This window comes from Vicugna pacos, chromosome 5, assembly GCF_048564905.1.
Source record: "Vicugna pacos chromosome 5, VicPac4, whole genome shotgun sequence".
In the NCBI taxonomy this organism is placed as follows: domain Eukaryota; kingdom Metazoa; phylum Chordata; class Mammalia; order Artiodactyla; family Camelidae; genus Vicugna; species Vicugna pacos.
Window position 1 is genome coordinate 34,054,248 of NC_132991.1, and position 20,030 is coordinate 34,074,277.

A 20,030-nucleotide genomic window follows, 5' to 3' on the forward strand; every position below is an offset into this window, starting at 1 on the left:
GACATTCTATAGGTTTTGAAATAGCACTTTTCCATAGATTCAAAAACCAAGGATAAATTCTTCTTTCTCTTGCTATTCCTTGACACAATTCTTGAGAAAGGTGAATGCCTAGGTCCCCAAAGTCACCAACTATCCATTTCTTGTTCAAGGACTTTCCCTCCTATCCTTCCCAGACTCCTTCCCCATGCTGCCCTCTGTCCCACTGCATGGACACGCCTCCCCCTCCAGCTGAGTTTCAAAACCTCATGTCAGGCTGTCCCTCCATGTATATTCACACTCTCCTCATCCTGCGTGGGCTCTGGCACACTGTGCTGGGTCACTCCCAGTCATAGGTGCCTCCCCCACCATTTCATTTGAGTTCTGACACCCATCTCAGGCTGCTCCTCCATGTGGGTGCAGTTCTTACCCTGGTTGGTCTCTGACACCAGTGCCAGTCAACCCTCCCAAATGAATCCTCTCCTTTCTTTTTTGGGCTCCAGTACCAGGGCCTGGGCCACCATGTTTCCCTCTCCCTTCCAGTGGAAAGAGCAGCCCTGCTCTGCCCCATCTAATGGCTTTAGGACTGATTGTTCAGGAAGGAAAGAGAAAGAAGAGAAAATTGGGTAGAAGATACATTGTCTTCCTCCTAAACAGATAATGCACCTCAACAGAAATTCTCTATTTTATTGCTATCATGATTTAACTGTTTTCTGTTGAAGACTCTCAAAATATTTGATATATAAATTAATTTCATCTATAAGTAGACATACTCTTAAAATAGGGACCAGTCAATATTTCCTGAAACCTTTTTATTCTAAGAATTGATATCTATGTCCATTAAATTTGAAATTGATTACTTTTTAATGATCATAAATATGGGTAACCAGTGATAAAGGAAGGGAACAGTACCCAGTATGCCAACCAGGGAAGAAAAATATCATACCACTCAAGCTTGCGAGCCCTGGGGCTGGAATGTTAGGTTCCAAACTCAGCTTTGAGGTCTTTGCTAAGTTCCTTAACGTCTTTGTGCCTCAATCTTCCCATTTGTAAAATGAAGATAATAGTGGTACTTCTTAGAGTCACGAGGAGATAATGTACAAAGATTTTTTAGAAGAGGATCTGACATCAAAAATATCATCAGGAAATATCAGTTATTAATGTTATGACCAGTTTCTCACAGATGTCAGAAATTGTGTCCATAGACTGTGATTCTTAGACACTGATTTGAGAAACAATATATTAAAACGTAGACTCTGTCACTTAGGTGATCACTTGGCACTAATGTCATCATAAGTCCATGAACACAAAACTAGGCACCAAAATTATATGAATGGATTTAAGAGGATATGCTTATATTCTTCCTTAAAATTGTGTTTGAAATAAAAACATAAAATTTAAATTCTCATAGAGAACTTACAAATCTCCAAGCATGTGTTAGCGGTCTCCAGAGTGAGAATAACTCCTTATAACATAATAATATATTTTCATTCTCTCTACAACTTGAGGTAGTATAAAGAAAGACTAAACAGTCTTTCACTGAATTTGATTTTAGCTTAAATAGGCAGGCTTTCTTTCAATTATTCTAAATAAGAATAACCTAGAACAACAATAGCAAAAAGAATAACCTGGAAGAAAAGAAAGTTTATTCATGATGGAATTCATGTTCATCAACTGCAGATCATGAGAAGATTATGATAAAGTTAACTGAGTAGATCCGAGATCAACTCCAGTTTTCAACCCACATTCCCCTAAGGGCTAGATCAGTACTCTTTCAAAAGCTCTTATCCACATCTTCATAAACTAATTAAAGTAAAACTTCCTTTTTCTTCACTTTTAAATAATTTCACCATAGAGCTAAATGAAGAATGCTCTGTAGGACCACCACTTTACCTGTTTAGATCCATCCTGCCCTCTGACTCAATTGGTAATTATTTCTCAAGATTTAACAAGTTTCCAAGACAAGTTTCTCACATTTTCTGAATTCAGCACATAAGTTTAAGTAGAATAGGGAAGATGAAATGTTCTGCTCTAAAAATGGGCTGGCACCTCCTTTGGTCATAGAGAAATAATGTCATTGCCAAACATCACCCGGGTTAAGGTCCTGTTGGTAGAGAAGGAGCCTTAATTGACTATTCAGAAAGAGAGCAGAAAGACTACATTGATCATGCTTTCATATGTATGTACCTTGTTACTAACCAAGGTCATTTCTTAGCACTTATTTCAGAGAAAATTCTAGTTGTCTGATGATTTAAGGTGTCCCACTTTATTATTTTAAAAAAGTTATTTTAAGAACTTCTATCCTATCTACACGCTGCTTGGGACTATAGTAGACAGTTATAAAATAACTGCCTTTTGTCCTTAAGTGAAAAACGTTTTAAAACACCAGAAAGATTTAATACAGCTATGGTTTATGTCATCTTGAATTCACACATTACATGCCTCAATTCCTCCCAGACAGAAGGTTGGAAGGGGACTGACTCCCTGGGCAGGGAATTTTCACTCAAGACAAGAGGAGAGAAGGACCAAAAGGCACATCAAGCACACAGAACAGGGAATCTAAGGGCCAGATGTGCCTGGAGGAGAGTTATTAACGGGGAAAGACTGGGCAGGGAGACCCAAGTTCAGAATGAGGGAAATGACGCTGAAGAAAAGCAAATGAGGCTAAAAGAAGGAGTGTAAGAAGAGAGGAGTGGAATTGCAAATTAATTACTCAGAGCAAAAAAAAGTTCAAAATCTTTTCAATAGCCAAATTCTTTCATAAACAAAATTCCTTCTCCAAGATTTTAAACTGAAGGCCAAAGAAAGCTTGCAGTCAGTCTTTACCCAGTGACTAAAGTTCTAAGATATAAAGCTTAACAGCTGTCACAAACCATGTTTCCCACTAAAAGAAACTGGTCTGCAGTGAGCATGCATGAAGCCAGCATACTGAGAGATGGAAGGCGTGAATTTTTCTGAGGCCAAGGTTGAATCCTGCCTTTCCCTCAGCTTCATTTGTCCCACCTTGGTTGGTATTCCTGAGCCTATAATTTTTAATTTTACTTAAGCTAGATTGCATTGTAACTATGAATCCTGAACAAATACATTCAAGCAACGTAAAGATTTGGCAGGAAGTCATTTACTGTTTGCAGAGCACCTGAGCATCTCCACAAAGCACCAAGGTTCCCCAGATGAGAGATTGAAAGCTACCACCCTAACTAATAGCTATTATTTGAGACTTGTCTTTATGAGCAGATGTGTGCTGGGGTCAGAGATGAATTTACACCTACTTCATTCATTCACTTGACACATTAGACTGTTATCATGTGCTAGGCACGGCACTAGACACGGGGCTACAACAGTGGATATAAGAGACATGCTCCCTGTCTTCATGGCGCATGCTGTCCAATGGCCTGCTGTGCTCACGGGCAGTGATGACAGAAGGCCACCTCTCTTGTTATTGATGGCTGTTACTCTTTCATAATAACACAATGAAAAATGTTAGTGCTTAAAATGAACATTCTATATTTATCATGAACATTTAATTAAACAATCAATATCATTTGTGAAACGCCTAAATCACAAGTCCTAAGAGATACTAGGTCAGCTTATACCTACCATAAAATCTTAGAGAACATTTAATCAAGATGACATGGATGAATTAAGCATTTGCTACCAAAGTAATGAGGCTTTGTTTTATACGACTAGTTATTGATCTTGTTTGGCTCCTTTAAAATATTGGGGCAAATGATGTCTTTCTTTTACTTCTGAAAGGTAATTGCTAGCCCATATGCCTTTCCTTAGCGTTTAATGTTATTATTTATGAATAGAAATGATTAAAGGATCCCTCTATTAGGAAGCCAGACCTTCCAAGAATAACCAATCCTTAAACAGTAAAACAACGGAATCCAAAAATGAGACTTGTAGCTGCAGTATCATGATATGATTTGTAAGACTTTCCCCGCTACGCCGAAGGAGGCGGCCTGGGCTTGCAGTGTTATGGAAGTATGCCTGTAAGCATTTACCAGAAATACCACTGGGGCTGTGACCACACTAGGGATTCAGGTGAGCATTTCAAGGTTCCACAAAGTTTCCACAGTAACAGAGGCACTAGTGGAAGGTGTGAAAGGACAAGAGCTGGGTGAGGATCTGAGCGGGGGGGCATGCAGTTTTAGGGTGAAATCATAGGGAGGTGGATCCCCAGCTCTTCCCTGAACTCTCTCCATCAGACAGGAAGCGATGACCTCACCAGACAGATTCACACTGCAGGATCATCATGTAATCAGACATAAATCCACTTTCTGCATCTGAGTCAAGATGATTCTTTCATCTTGGTTCATCCCCCCTAGTTTTGGGTTGCATCGGGTACCAGCTTAAAACAGGAAAAAAAAATTACTTCCATTTCTCTGCAGAGCATTCACTTTTCTGCACTGGTTCTTCCATTCACTCAGTATTTACTGAGCACATACTACATTCCAGTCACTGTACTAGGTGCTGGAACTGCAAAGATGAAGATGGCACAGTCTCCATCCTCCAACAGCGCTAAGCATATAGTGTCTAAACTCACGGAAGTGGTCTCTAAACTGTTGTATTACATACTTCTAGTAAATGTTTTAGTGTGTTCTGTCAGTAATGGATATTTACTACTTGCAACTTATTATAATCATTATAGACTTCTATTCTTGTATTCCTTTCATCTCATACCTCAGGGCAAAATAAACCCTTAGGAAAATGTTCCTAGGTAGCAAGAGTTGATGTAAATCTACATTTTAAATGATCTTAATTATTTTAAATCTTCTGTAAAATGCAATCAGTTTGCTATTGCTATTGTCTTTACCTACAGTGGGTCTGATGGCGGGATCTCCGGGTATTACTGCACACAACCCTGTGCTGTCCCGCTGCTGAGTAAGCCCTCACAGAGGGATGGAGGAGTCACTTCTGGCTTTTTCTCATCATTCATTGTGCCTAAATTACAAATCTCATCTAGAATCCAGGGATGTTTGCAGAAACACATTTAAGACACTTGTCCATTTTATGAAGGTTAGTTTTGGTTAAGAAAAAAGTTAATGTAATCAGTCGATCCTCTTAAAACTAGAAAAAAAGTAATTATAAGGTTTCATAATGTGCTGAGTATGACAAATGAATGAGAGCAAACTTGGTACAATGGGGGACTGAGTGAAGGAAGTGCCATGCATTAAAGATTAGAACCGCTTACTTTATTTCCTTAGATTTGAAGTAGAATATCTAACACTGCCTTCCTGTACCTTCCTGTATAGGACTGACCTGTGCTCCATTTAGAAGAACACTAGTCTGCAGAGTAAGACAAAGAGCCTGACATTAGAGGTATCAGAGCACAGAGGGCACACAGCCTCGTTTCTCTAGAGGTGGGAGGCAGAGGTGGAGAAAGGGCGGGCAGGTGATGTGCAAGGCGAGGCTTATAGTAGGCTGATTTCATTATGTGTAGGGGAAGAGAAGGTTTTAGAAGACACAGCTATTTAAGTTAGTGGGGCACAGAAGCAGAACGTGTTTGGAGGGGCATAAGCAAGCCATTCAGGGTGGCGGAAGTTTAGGGGCCAAGTGGGCAGCCTTAGATACAGACAGAGAAATAATAGATGAGAAGGAGACTGGCAGAAATCTGCTGGTGCCAAGAGCAGTGATGGCTTCAATTTAGAAAAGGGCAGCCAAAATTAAAGAGATGAGCTGACGGGAGAGCAGATCACAGAGGTGGACAGATTTTTAAAGAGAAATCATTGAGGAGCATGTCATATTAAAAGACACTGCTATAGAGCAGCTTTCTTGGGAGCTAAATAAATGGCTCTTAATGCTAAGAATATCACAGAGAATGGAGCAGTTACCCATAAAAGTCTTTCCTAGTACAAGATATCTGTGGCTTAGACGAATGGAATAATTACATACCAAATCGGATTTTAAAGAATACAATGACCATTTTGCTTAATGGCCAAAGATCTTTCTAAATTCCTAGCCTCTGATATTCTGTTATTTGTAGCCTCTTACTCTTCAATACTTCTAAGGGACTCTGGAGATGGACCCGTGAGAAAAGCGTAGGTTCAAAGAGCTGAGTCCATGTCATTGAACCTTATCCCACTTACAATCACTGGCCACTGGTTTTGAGTTTATCTGCCAAAAATGAAGCTTGGCTACTCTACATTAATATATGCATACATTCAAACACTACCCCTCTTATACCAAATCATTACACTGTATACCTTAAATATCTTACAATTTTATGTGTTAATTATGCCTTGATAAAGCTGGAAAAAATACTACTCCTCTACTCCTGGAAAATTCAAACTTTTGCAGAAAGACAATATACTATATATACTTAAGGCAGCACAACATTACCACTGACAAATAATTAGGGAACTGAGTCAAGGACCTCGAGTTGCATCTGACCCACAATGAAAGAATAAAAACTGTTCATAACTGCTTTCCAAAATGAAAGAAAACGGGAAGAAAGTAGAACTATTCTGGGATTGCCAAAAAGTTGAGAGAAAGAGGATTCACGTTGCAAGGAAGCCTGAGCAAATTCTACAAGGGCTGGTGCACTAAACATTAAGGGGATGTTTGGGGCAAAGTTGTTTAACAAATAAGAGTCAGTGCTAAGGCTTAGGAGATGCCAGGGAGCTCTTAGCATGGAATCTCCCTGAATTCTTCCAACCTCTTCTCACTCTCACTTGCAGAAGGCAAGAAGAGAGATCTGAGGGAAGCCCACACTCTTGGGCTTCAGAAGTGGGAGAGAAAGACCAAAGAGGACTTCCCCCCTCCACTGCTCCCTTTCATGTGCCCTATGCCCTCAGTAGGGCCTCTCTGCTTGAGGCAATTCTAGATTTTACCTCACAAAAGCAGTAAAACTTGCCCACTGTATTCTTACCAGACCCTGACAGCTAAGAATTTTTTCATTCATTCTGCTTCAATAACAAAACTCTGTTGTTTGTTCTCCTTCTACAATGTGTTATCTCATTATAAAAAATTCAACAATACATAAAAAGTCCATCATAATCCTATCCCTTGGAAACAGCCTTTTTGTGGTGATTTCTTCAGCTTTCTTTCATTATTCATTGGGTCTGTTCCTTAATTCTGAACAACAACAAAAAAATTAATTTTTTAAAAGATTTTATTTTTATCTTAGAAGTATATAAGATGTTCAAAATCTATTCAAAGCACAAATGCTGCATTCTTGTATTATAAATATAATAGGATAAAAAGCACTAAGCAATAATATAGCCTTGTCTATTTGAGGGGATAGCTCTAGCCAAAAAGTAGAAGTGGCTGACAGACTTGTGTATCTACTGTCCTGCTTCTGAGACAACCAGAAAGCTGCCTGTGACCTGGGGGGCCAGGTTCCACAATCCAGTCACTCCACCTGATGGTGGCCCATACTTCCAAATGGCCCCTTCCTCCTTGCCGCCCTAGGAAAATTCCCATGATCTCAGCTAGTTGTTGGAAGGATGTAATCTGATTCACTTCAGGTTAATGTGCAAATGAAGAAAAGATTGCTTAAGCAGGGACCTTCCCAGGAGTATGTTTGTTAAAGCAAAAGCAACTCAAAAGGCTAGAATTTCAGTCTGGGTGATAAAGTGAAATGGGAGAATTTCTGCTAGTGTCCGAAGATCATTTTGATTAGAGGAACTATCCCCCATTGAAACTGAAAATCACAAAAAAGTGGAAAGCCTGTCCCCGCCTACGAGAGTTCTAGCATAATGCTAATCTCATTGCAATATTACACTGTATAAAGGCAGGAGACTGGAAGAGGAAGACCATGGGCTTTGGAATAATGCACCTGTGAATTCAACCCTGTCCCTTACCAGAGGAGTGCCTTTGACCAGATGTTTTGGTGGGTTTTAAAATTTTTTTTTTAATTTATTTTTTTGGGGGGGAGGTAATTAAGTTTATTTATTTAGAGGAGGTACTGGGGATTGAACCCAGTGCATGCTAAGTATGTGCTCCAGCACTTGAGCTGTACCCTCCCTGCCCTGTTGCTGTTTTTGTCATTCAGCCTCTCAAATGGCTTTCCTCACCCATTAAGCAGGGTCACTACGGGAATTTAAATGAATACAATAGCATATATGAAGTGCATGACACACAATAGGTACTCAAGAATAGGAGGTATTGTTTCTTTCAGATTTCCGCAGTCTTCCGTTAAGCAACAGTTAATGGAGTGGTGAAGGATGGTTCTACTACTGGCCCATGGGGACCAATACACCTCTCCCACTGTGTTGTTACTGAAATGGTTAGAATGCTGTAAAATGTTTTCCTGAGAGAGGTTCCAAACCAGGCAAAATTTGGTACCCAGACAGAATTACTTTACCCTTCACAGTGCTTAATTTATTTTTTCTAATTGGAGTTAGTCAGCATTTATAATTAGAAATATGACATCAAATCCCTATTTCCATAATCTTTTAAAGAAGTGTATTCCCTCATGAGAGCAACTGCAGGAGTAAGCCACAGCTAGCTTTTGTTGGGGAGAACATAAGATCTCCAGGAAGCCACAGTCCTCACCATGTCCTAAAGTCCCCCAACACTGGGGAAGACCATCACTTACCGTTCAGCATCCAGCTTGCATTGTTGTTGACTTGCTACCTCAGGGCTCTCTCTACTTTTCATTTCTGGCCTGGCTCCCATGGGCATTTGAGACAGTGACCTCTGCCACAAGGGCAAATTAATACATTTCACAATGTACAGCAGTATGTTTCAGTTCTGAAATCAGATAATTTGGGTTTGAATACTGATTCTCCAGATTACTAGTTTGGGGACCTCAGGCAAAGTACTTCACCTCTCAGAGTCTCAGTTTCTTCAATCCTACCAGAGAAATAGTAACCGATTCATCTCCCAGGGTTGTGGTGAGGTCTGAATGATGTAATGCACATAAAGAACTTTTCATCATACCCGGCCAGGGGCAGTAAACGTTAACCACTACAACGAAGGGGAGGATGATGATGGCAGTGATTGCTGCTGCTGCTGCAACTGTCACTACCACTACTCTGAGTAGTACCAGCACCATTACTTACTACTGTTATGTAGTGGAGAAGGATAAAAACATTTATGGGCTTCCTTCATTCTCATTTCTGCTTTCTCAAGCAGGAAATGGAAATTCATTTGGAAAGCCCTAGGGAACTTGGAGCTTTTTAATAGTGGGAAAGAGCAGTTTCTATCTGAGGCTGCACAGGAGCCCAGTGAGATCGGCTGCAGGATGTAGTGAAAGTTTCCAATCTCAAAGGCAGCAAGACCACTGGTAAGCCAGACCCACACTCAAGTCCAGGTGTAGAAGGCAGGACTCTGTCTCAAAATCCCAGCAGGAAACATGTTTTAGATAAACCGACCCAGCCGAAAGAACCAGAGTGGGGAGAAGACAGGCCCTCTAAAGACTTGAAGCTAGAAAGCTTCAGAGGGACAAGGGAGATATCCAACAAGTTAATAGTGATGCAGGGAAGACAAGCCTTTCTCTCTGGGAATGAGGTGCTGGCAGAGCAAGTAGGGAGAGGGCAGGAATGCGGGCAGGATGGAGGAAATGGAGTACAAACTGTGGTCAGAGTAGACAAACCCCGACCTCCGCTAGAGAACCCAAGACAAGACCAGAAGGGAAGGGAGATCACGCAGACAGGCAGAATTCCACCAAGTGTGACGGCACTCAGTCTGAAATGACTTCTCCTTCGGGCTCCCACAAAGTGGAGGAACACAGCCAGGTTGTGCACTGAATGCACTCAGCAGCCCCAAGGCAGGAGGTTCATCACCAACACAACAACTAACATCCATCTTTTACAAAGTACTTTCCTGTTTATCAGTTGATCCCAGACTAGCTCTACTAAGTGGAATTCTCCTATTTTACAGATGAATAGAGAAGAGATTAAATCAATTGCTTAGAGGCAGAAACCCTGTAAATGGTGAAGATTGCTAGAGCTTAATTCTTTTGAAACCCATTACTTTGCACTGCTTACTGCACCATCTTCAGAAACAATTTTATTCACCATGTGGTTTCCAAGTTTGTTTTTTCCCTTTATAATTTTCCTGCTTGGTTTCAGGAAGTTCTTTTTTATTGTTTGTTTCTTGTTTTTTTTTTTTAATTTAAGCAGTTTTATTTTTAATTAATTATTTTTTTAAATTTTATTTTTTATTAAAGTGTATTTGATTTACAATGTTAGTTTCCGGTACACAGCAAAGCAATTCAGTTATACAGACATACATGTATTTTTTTCTTTTCAGAATCTTTTCCATTATATGTTATTACAAGAAATTGAACATAGTTCCCTGTGCTATACAGGACGTCCTTGTTTGTTTCTTGTTTTTAATGCAGATATGCCTTGGTTGAACACAGAAGAAAAAGATCAAGGAAAATATATGTCAAATCCTGGAACAGTATAGCTAAAGAAATTAGTTTCCCTGGGGTGTCAAGCAGGGTGTCCCCAATAGTCCCACCTACAGACCAGAGTAACCCAATTTCCCCATCACTACCTCAGATCACTAGTCGGGGATTATGATGTGGTAACATTTCCATTGGGGACTTATAGTAACTTCATCCAAAATGTCTTCATCCTCCCAATGGATAGTTTAATCTCGTATTATTCTAGTAGAATGAAGGATTATAGTCAAGAAGAGACTGTGAAAAGTTGTAGAAAAATGTAACTCAAAGGAATATTCTCTGCCAGGATTTGGAACTTGCCTGTTTAGATAGTAAGACTTTGCCAAGAACTTTCCAGTTAATACTAAGCTTTCAACACTGATTAGAAAGTAAAATGGACTATCTCAAACTAGAGGAATTTTTTTTTCAGTTCTGTGATTCTGCTTTCAGAGATTTTTCCAGAGCTGAGAATAGAACATATCTATAAGGCTCGCAGTCCAATGAACTAAACAATGTAGCTTCTTCATTTTTAAAATGGTCTGTTTTGAAATGAATAAATCTTAACACCTCATTAAGCTAAGAAAAGAAACAAAAGGAAAGAAATAGTCTCTTTGGCCAGGAAAAAACTGAGATAGGTTTGAAGATACAGAAGCTGAAGTTACTTGTAAGGCTGCCAGAGTAAACTGAATCAATTGATTCAATTTTTTTAATCAAACAAAACCCATCACAAATCTTTTTCCTTTTTATCTGACGGAGAGTCTGCATTTTGAAGTTATACAGACAAAATGCCTATCAAACCCAATGACATATAATAGATTCACAGGGGATGTTGGTATTTCATAAGATAGAGATTTAAGAATCTAGTGTGTAAGTCTGTAAGACTGGGCTCTCAAACAAGTGTGCGTGCACAGACACACAAACGTACGCACATATAGACATACGCACACCTTTTTTCTCCAGAAGGCACAAAGGTACTCATTTCAACCATTGGGGAAAGCCCCTGCAAAACATATAAAGTATCTCTTATATCATCCATTAAAGTGTGTATTTTTAGAGCTACTGACCTTTATGTGGACTAAACAATAAAGCTATTCACAAACCTGGCACAGGGCAGCTTTTCCAAACTGAAACAATGAACCGCTGTCCCTAATGAACCTGTCACACTAAACAATTAAAATGGCATCTAGCAAAAAATTTATAAAGCCATTGTAATATGACACCATCAGGATTATTGGTCCTGTCTCAAGAAAAAAAAATCATTTTTTTGCTTTGGCATTTATGTAAAAAAACAAAAACAAAATAAATAAATGATTTATTTATTTATCAGAGGAATGGACTGAATAAATTTAAGGCAATCAAAAGAAACTCAGTGGTACCCAGCTCCCCGAGCTGCTGCCAAGCTACCCTGGGCACTGGTGGCTACAAACAGGTTCTAGTAACACAGTCTTAGTAACAAACAGTCCCTGTGTGGATCCAACAGACCTGAATTTAAGTCTCAGTTCCTCAGTTACTAGATGCATGAGCACGGGTAAATTATTTAACCTCTAAGCTTCCAGTCTCTTTTGTAATATAAATATTATAATGCTAGTCGCCTAAGAGAAGTTAGGCTGTATGCAGTTATAAATGAAATTATATGTAAGGAGTTTAGCACAGTGCCCAGAATAGAGCAGATATCCCCAAAAGTTAGTCAATATTATCATCAAGAAATCTCATAGTTAGAGTTGAGACAGGTGGGAAGGGGGCAAGGCACAACCATTAAAAGAATGATGCAACTAGGCCCAAGATGACAGAAGATTTCACTTCCAGTAGACCTTGAGCCTCATGGCACACCCACAGGTGCCACGACAGTTCCAAGGCGGACCATAAAGGACAAAAAGTGGTCAGTGACCCAATTCCTGGAAGTCCTTGCCCCTTCCCTAACACAGTTGGAATAATCTTCCCACTTGTTAGCATATGAAATTACCCAGCTCATAAAAACTAACTACTCCCCCACCTTGTGGTGGTTCTCCCTTCTGAGTGAGATGGACCGCCCTCTGTCTATGGAGTGTGTATCTCCCTGAATAAACTTGCTTTCACTTTACCATGCCTTGAATTTTTTCCTTCAGGAGACAAGAACTTATTCTCTAGTAAGAGTGACCACATAATTTCTTATCTAATCCAAGGCACTTTTGAGGTTGAAAGGGAGTTCTATTAGCAATATGGTGGCAGAGATGGAAGGTCAATCTAATCATTGTCTGTGAAGCATAAAACACTGGGGACCAAGAACAAGGTTTTAGTGATAAGCAAAATGAAATACAAATCGTATTAGCAAATGAGGATGCCAAGCTACCCTTGAATGGAAATATTAGCAATGAGGAAGAGCTCAAGTTAATTGAAAATTTCTAGTTTTGAAATCAATTAGTTGATATGATCACACCAGAAACAACTGTTAATGTCAAAATTGTTTCAGCATTCTAAATTTAAACATGTCAAGCTCATTTGTATCACTTTACACAGGACCTTGAAATTGAGAGTTTTAAAAATGTACATTTATCATAAAACATCCTTAACCATTTCTTAGATTTATATACACTTTTCCATGTGGTGTTTTCAAGCATAGCTTTTAGTTAGAAATTCAACTAATTTTAAAATTATGTAAGAAATAGCACAGTAGTTATCTAAATCATCAAACCAGGAAGGCAGTAACCTGGATAGTGCGTCAGAATATTCTAGTCACTAAAGGGGATCAGCCTTCCTCTCTGACATCCATAACTCAAGCATTGTGTTTCCAGCAAATTAACCAATCCTGAAAATTGTAAACATGCAATCAATGAACACTTATTTAAAATCATCTTGTTAACTTTGATAACTCTATGGAAATCTCGTGAATGTGTATATAGATAATTTCATCAATCCTCTTTGCAAAGATAAGGTAAGTTACTAACTGACAAATGAATCAGTAGTAAGATTAAAAGGGCATTATGGGGAACTCTAATTAGAAAAGATATATGTACCCCAATGTTCATAGCACTATTTACAATAGCCAAGATATGGAAAAAACTAAATGTCCACTGACAGATGACTTGATAAGTTGTGGTATACATATATACCCACAATGGAATAATACTCATCCAATAAAAAATAAAATAATGCCAAATAAAATAATAAAAACATATACAGCAACATGGATGGACCTGAGATCATCATTCTAAATGAAGTGAGCCACAAATAGAAGTAAAAATACCATATGATTTCACTTATATCTGTAATCTAAAAACAAAACAAAAAAAAGGGACACAAATGAACTTATTTACAACACAGACTCACAGACATAGTAAACAAACTTACAGTTACCAGGCAGGCAAGGGGATAGGAAGGGATAAATTGGGAGTTCAAGAGTTGCAGATACTACGTACTGAACATAAAAAAGATAAACAGTGAGTTTATACTGTATAGCACTGGGAACTCTATGCAATATCTTACAGTAACCTATAATTAAAAAGAATATGAAAACGAATATGTATATGTATATGTATGACTGAAACATTATGCTGTACACCAGACATTGACACAACATTGTAAACTGACTATACTTCAATAAAAGGGGGGAGCTTATGGATAGAATTTTAAATTTTTTCCTTTTTTCTGAAAGAAAGGGCAAAAGCCAAAAATGCCTGTTTTTTTTTGTATTTTCATCAAGAAACATAGAAAAGAGTAATAAGAATTTACCAAAAAATGGTAATATATGTATGAATATGGTGACTTCTAAAACTATTTCTGTGATTATTTGTGAAAACATGAAAATTATAGCTAGCTTATGGATGTGAGAACAATCTGGCTGAAACATCTGCCTCCTTGCTGACTGCCAGGATGGGTCTCTGTGATGTGGCTGCTGGACCAGCACTCCTTCCTCCATCATCTCAATCTCTGTCTCCCTGAAACCTGCCTGCTCTGTGACCTTGCTGCCCAGATTCACATCTACTTGGATAGTCTGAATCCTAAAAAAAAAAAAAAGTTACAATAATTTAGAAGCTCTGGCTTGTAAGAGACCTACAAAATCTTTACACAGATCCAAAGGCTCTCCCTAACCTCTCTACTACCCTGGATGGAGCCTAAGCAGAAATTGAATTCTTTGCAATGGAGCTAACATATAGGGTTAGGCAGGGAGTTCACTGCACAAGGAGGTCTGGCAGTGGAGAGAGATGGGGCTGAAATCTCAACTGTGCTGTGCTTGCTAAGCCACATGCCGTGGTGTGGGGCTGCATCTGTCTATTTCTAATTCACACAGTGTCCGGGGGGCTAGTGTGAACCCTGAGTCACGTTTGGCCTACAGGTAAGAGACTGGCCCTTCTGCATTCTCTGATATTCTTCCCCTCACAGTGAGGCAGAAAACAGTACAATATACACTTTCAGGAAATCATTTTAAAGGACAACACTCTGGACACTACAGTTGGGTAGGCAGATAACGTTTCCAGTGTTACCAATGAGCCCAGTTTGGTCTAGATTACCACAAGTGTGCTTTCTTTCCTGAATTTCTCTCTCTTCTGTCTCTGTTTTCCTCTCTGTCTCATTTCTCTCTTCCCTCTCTTCCTCACTGGATATTTCTCACTCACTCTTCCCATCCCCCGACCTCATTCCTAAGACCTTGAAGTAAACAAGATTCTTTCTGCCCGAGTTTTTGATACAATGCTCAAATTTGGGTTGAAACAGTTCTCTTTGAAGCCATCTGCCACCCAAGCTGTTTGCATCCTTCCCTGAATTCCCGTTTCTAAAACATGGGAGGAATCAAGGAAACTTCATCTGAATTCACCCCTCTGACTCCAGGCTGCCCTCTGTTTTTTATCACCGGCTCCAGTTCCCTTGGCTCCTTCCTGAGGCATCTTCTTTCTTTCATTACATCTCTGTCAGGAGTCATCCAGGCTCAAGGCCATGGTCCCTCTGTTATTCCACCAACAAACTGTCAACTTCCTGCTCTTTTCATAAATAGCATCCCCCACATCCATAGTTGTATCAAAATACACGTGTTTTCTTTTTTTTTTTTTAAGACATATTAAGCAAAAAAAGTACAATGACAATGTATGTCCTATTCAACTGGAAAGAGAGATACATAGAGTCAGGATACTGACAGTTATTAAACTTTTGATTGTATAGCATCTGATAGAAAAAAAAATTAAGGATAATGACATCTATATATAGAGCCAAATTAAAAATAAAAGGGGCTCCAACTGAAGAATGTTTCTCAAACTGGTCCATGGTTGGAGTCCATTATCATATGTCAGGGTTAGTAGAAAACTTGTAATTATATGCAAAAAATTTTTGTGTTAACCTTCCTGGGGAGAAATTACACAGATTTCATCAACTTCTCAGGGGGAATCTTTGACCCAGATAAGCTTAAAAATTGAAGAAGAGTCAGTGACTGAAATATCAAAAGAAACTCACTGTAAGTAATTGATAAAAGTCATCTAATATTTAGCCTTTTTAAGTGCAAATATTAAATTCTATGTGTAAATATTAAAATGATCTCATCATTGCTGGGAGTATATTATGGGATCAGGTAAGTTCTTCCAGACCACTTAAATCGCTTCATACATGATCCAGAAAATGTGAAGCTATTCTTTAAAGTAGCATTTCCTAAATGCTTCTCTGATGATGTGAATCACTTGGGATGCTGATATTCTAAAAAGAAAGAGTCCTGGCTCCCACTCCACAAATACTGAATGAGAAATTTTTTTACTACTTTTTGTTTAAGATTTTATTTTTTAGAGTAGTGTTAGTGTTAGGTTCACAGCAAACTTAAGAGAAAAGCACAAAGATCCCCCATATACCCGTCCTGCACCACACATGCATAGATAGCCATTATTAACATCCCCCACCAGAGTGGTACCTTCGTTACTATTACTAAAACCACATTGATGATTATCACCCAAAGTCCATAGTTTATATTAAGATTCACTCTTGGTGTTGTACATTCTATGGGTCTGGACAAATATATAATGACATGTATCTATCATTATAGTACCAAACAGAGTAGTTTCACTGCCCACTAAAACCTCTGTGGTCCACCTATTTATCCTTTCCCCCTAGAAACAAGTGTCACTGTAGGAAGCATTTTATGAAAAATTTCCCCAAGTTGCTGTTAATTAATACCCTTGTTCATCACACAAAAAATGAATGGACTAACAAAAGGAAAGCCAGAAACCCATGCCCTAATTTTTAAAAAGTATCATCTCTTAAAATTAGAGTCCGTTTCTTGCAAAATTTTGAATACAAAGAAATGATTAATAAACTATACTTTAAAAACATTTTGGCCTTTATAGCAATGCAACAAGTATTAAAATTAATTTTGTAATATATCTGTAGCCAGGTAGGTACAAAGATTTTTCTATTCAAACAATTTTTTCAAACCAGGTACAATACACCTACTGAAAATATTTGGATAGCTTCATGCATGTGAGTCTAGGAATCTGATGAATTATTATGCCTAAAGTATTAAGAAATTATTCAAGGAATCTTAGCATAAAAAGCAATATGTTAAAAGCAGCAGCAGGGGGTCAAGTATTCTCTCTCAGACACATGATTCCATTAAACTAATAGCTTTTTCACAAAAGGAATGATTTTCTAATGTATTAAAAATCACCCCAGGGAGATTATTTAGAATGGTCATTCTAACGGGCTAGCCCAGCTAGCTTACTCCTCAGTGTCAACTTTAATAAAAACATACTGGGAGGAAATTTCTTTTTAATTTTAAGTATTTAATTTTTAATTAATGTAATCAATTCAATCCCACAAATATTTGTTTAGTATCTACTATAAGCCTGGCTCTAGGCTAGCTTCTAAGGATAAAGCAAGCAATGAGTAAGGCACAATTCCTCCCCTTAAGAAGCCATCCTGTTTTAAATTTTTAAAAATATTTTCCCCTGATTTTAAAAATTTGGGATAAATTAAATCAAGGGTTGTCAAACTTTCTATAAGAAGTCAGATAATAAATATTCTGTTTTGTGAATCATACAGTCTCTGTTTTAACTATTCAATTCCACTGTGTAGCATGAAAGTCACCACAGACAATATTTAATGTAAAAAGCATGGTTACAATATAACTTTATTTACACAGTCAGATTTGGTTCTTAGGCTACAGTTTGCCAACCACTGGACTAAATAATTTGTGAATGTTTATTTAACTTTTTAAATGTTCATTTGAAAGTTTCTCATATCTGCTTTACTAAAAATGATAGGACCAGGAATACCAGGAATAATTAAAAGTGGGTATACTAAGGAAATAAGAATTACAGGGAAAAAATAGGCTGAAAGAAATTAAGGAAGTTGTTAGAGGAAGAAGGGCAGCATCACCCAAACAGAAAGTGGTTTATCAAGAGCGGTCAAGCTCTATAGAGCAAATCTGAAAACTTTAAAACCTTTGTGCAACAATAGCAGTAATAACTATATTCTACAGTAATATACTGTAGAATAATCTACTTCCATGCAAAATCACCTTTATAGCTCTAACTTGCTTTAAAAAGCAGATGTGTCTAAGAATTGAGCTTAAAATCAAAATGTAATGTGAAAACATTTTTTTCAATGAAAAATACAAATAAGCACAAAGAAAAAAATTATCGCCTCAAATACTACCAACCCAGAGACACTACTTTTTCACTGAATAATTTTCAAATGTGTGAAAATAGCTGACTCTTCCAAGGGTCCTGCAGCTTGAAGGATCAGAGCTACATCCATTCATTCACGCTCTAAGTTCACATTTTCGATGGCTGCAGTGATCAGAGCCCAAGAGTCTGCCACCGCAGAGATAGCGTGTGCCAGGCACTATGTGAGGAGATTTCTGGAGACCATCTCACTGAATCCACCCCCACCCCAGGAGGCAGGTACTATTATTCTGTCCATGTTAGAGATGAGGAATCTGAGGCACAGACAGGGAAAATAATTAATGGGTGCTCAAGCAGCCAATCAGTGGTAGAGCCAAAGTAAGAACCCAGGAATTCTGTCTCCATCATCTGCGCTCTGAACCTTCAGTGCTTCCCCTAAGAAAAATAAGTGTGTGAACACCCGATCAGGTTACCCTGCCATCAGCATTCTGACACTACTTGCTTTCATTGTGGTAAATGTAAATACAAAAAAAAAAAAAAAAAAAAGAATGTTTCTGCCACTTATGAAGAAATAATGGAAACAAGGCCACAATTTTCAATGGTTTGGTGAATAAGTCCTTTTATTACCTTTCAGTAATGAATTTGTTAGTGAAAGACTTTGGTTTCTGAGGGCTACAATTTAACCACTCAGGCATTAGAATAGTCAGTGGCTCTGAACTTTGAGGGGGACTCAAAGCTGTTGCAAATATGACAAAAGCCACAGAAACTTTCCCCAAAGGAATGCACATAAGTATGGTGTGATGGCCCTGGAAGTACCCTGCTCTAATCGCCATCCAGAGAACTCCTGCTAGGAGCAGAGTTGATGGACAGCCCCAGCTACTGCACCCTTGGATCTAGGCCAGTGTTCACAGCAAAACCTCACTTCCCCTGGGGCTGCTTGGAACCGGTAACTGAGCATGGCAGAGATACTAGTGCCAGTGCTTTTCTGCCCGACACAGAATGCTTCCAATGAGCAACTTGTCCTGGGGACTCCCCACCAGCCTGGCTGAGCCTTTCTTGGAACTGCTCTGCATTCTGAGACTTTCTACCCAATCTTTCTTTCCCTTCCTCCCTTCACAGATGTCAGTCTTGCATTGTGGACTCATTGCTGTTTATTCCTGCTCCCTCTCTTTTATCTTCCACGGGGATTTCTCCATAAATTGAGCTTATCTAATCCTGTCTGGATGTCTGTTTCTTGGAGGACCCAAAAAGATATTCACAAGTATGTACAATGCTATGCACCTTTCAGAGGGTTGGCAGAACCTAAAAGTCCATTTGTGGATCCCTTAGGATGTAAGAACACCAGGTTAAGAACCTAAGCAGATGGTACAATGAAAGTGAAATGAAAGATACTAAGCCAACATCTTTATAATTCTGCTTTAATAGTTATAAGAATTTGGTCAATGATTTAAAAAACATGTACAATCCAAATCTAAATCAATTAACTACATCTAAACACTGGTATATATTATTGGTAACAATAAATCATAGTTACTTATTTTTCTTAAAAAATCTAATGGAAAATAGGAGAGCCATAGTAATGCCATAAATTTAAAAACATTTTTAATGTTTTCTTAAAAATTGTTTTCTGGAAAGAGCATTAGACCATGCAATACTGAAACCTGAGCTCAAATCCAACCCTGTCCAAGCTTGCTGAGTTACCTCCTACAAGTCACTCAACTTTTCTGAGCTAAAATTCCCTTATCTGTAAAATGAAGGGGTTGAACTAGGTAATTTTTAAGGAACTTTTAAATTCTTAAAATTTCATGATAATATATGTTTCTCTCTGTGGTGCTAGGGAAATAAAGCTATTTCTAAAGCAAATATAGTAATATCACTAATGTTTTTTCAGAGGAAACTGATCATAACTTAAAGTATATTTAAAATCCTCAAGATCTGACCCTTGCCTCCTTTTCTGGACTTACACACTATGTTGTAGCAACATCTTCTTTCTGTTCCTGGTACCTCACAAGGTCATTCCTGCCTCTAGCTCTGTTGCATCTGTCTGGAAAGTAGTTCTTAGAGCTTTTCAAATGGCTGGCTCCTTCTCATAGTCCAGGTCCTGGCTGAGACATCACCTCCGCCGAAAGACCTAATGTTCATTC

General features: G+C 38.5%; 1 protein-coding gene across 8 annotated transcripts in view; it reads right to left on the reverse strand.

The window, feature by feature from the left end:
* The window catches only part of CCDC148 (coiled-coil domain containing 148), a 306,973-nt gene that overhangs the window by 267,518 nt on the left and 19,425 nt on the right, over window positions 1–20,030 (reverse strand). Inside the window, exon 2 of one of the 8 annotated variants that reach the window (XM_072961000.1) lies at window positions 8,519–8,673. The exons of the other annotated variants lie outside the window; for them this stretch is intronic. Within the exon in view, the coding sequence (XP_072817101.1) occupies window positions 8,519–8,528 (10 nt within the window). The 5' untranslated portion in view covers window positions 8,529–8,673. The remainder of the gene's footprint in view (window positions 1–8,518; window positions 8,674–20,030) is intronic. 8 annotated transcript variants of the gene reach the window in all.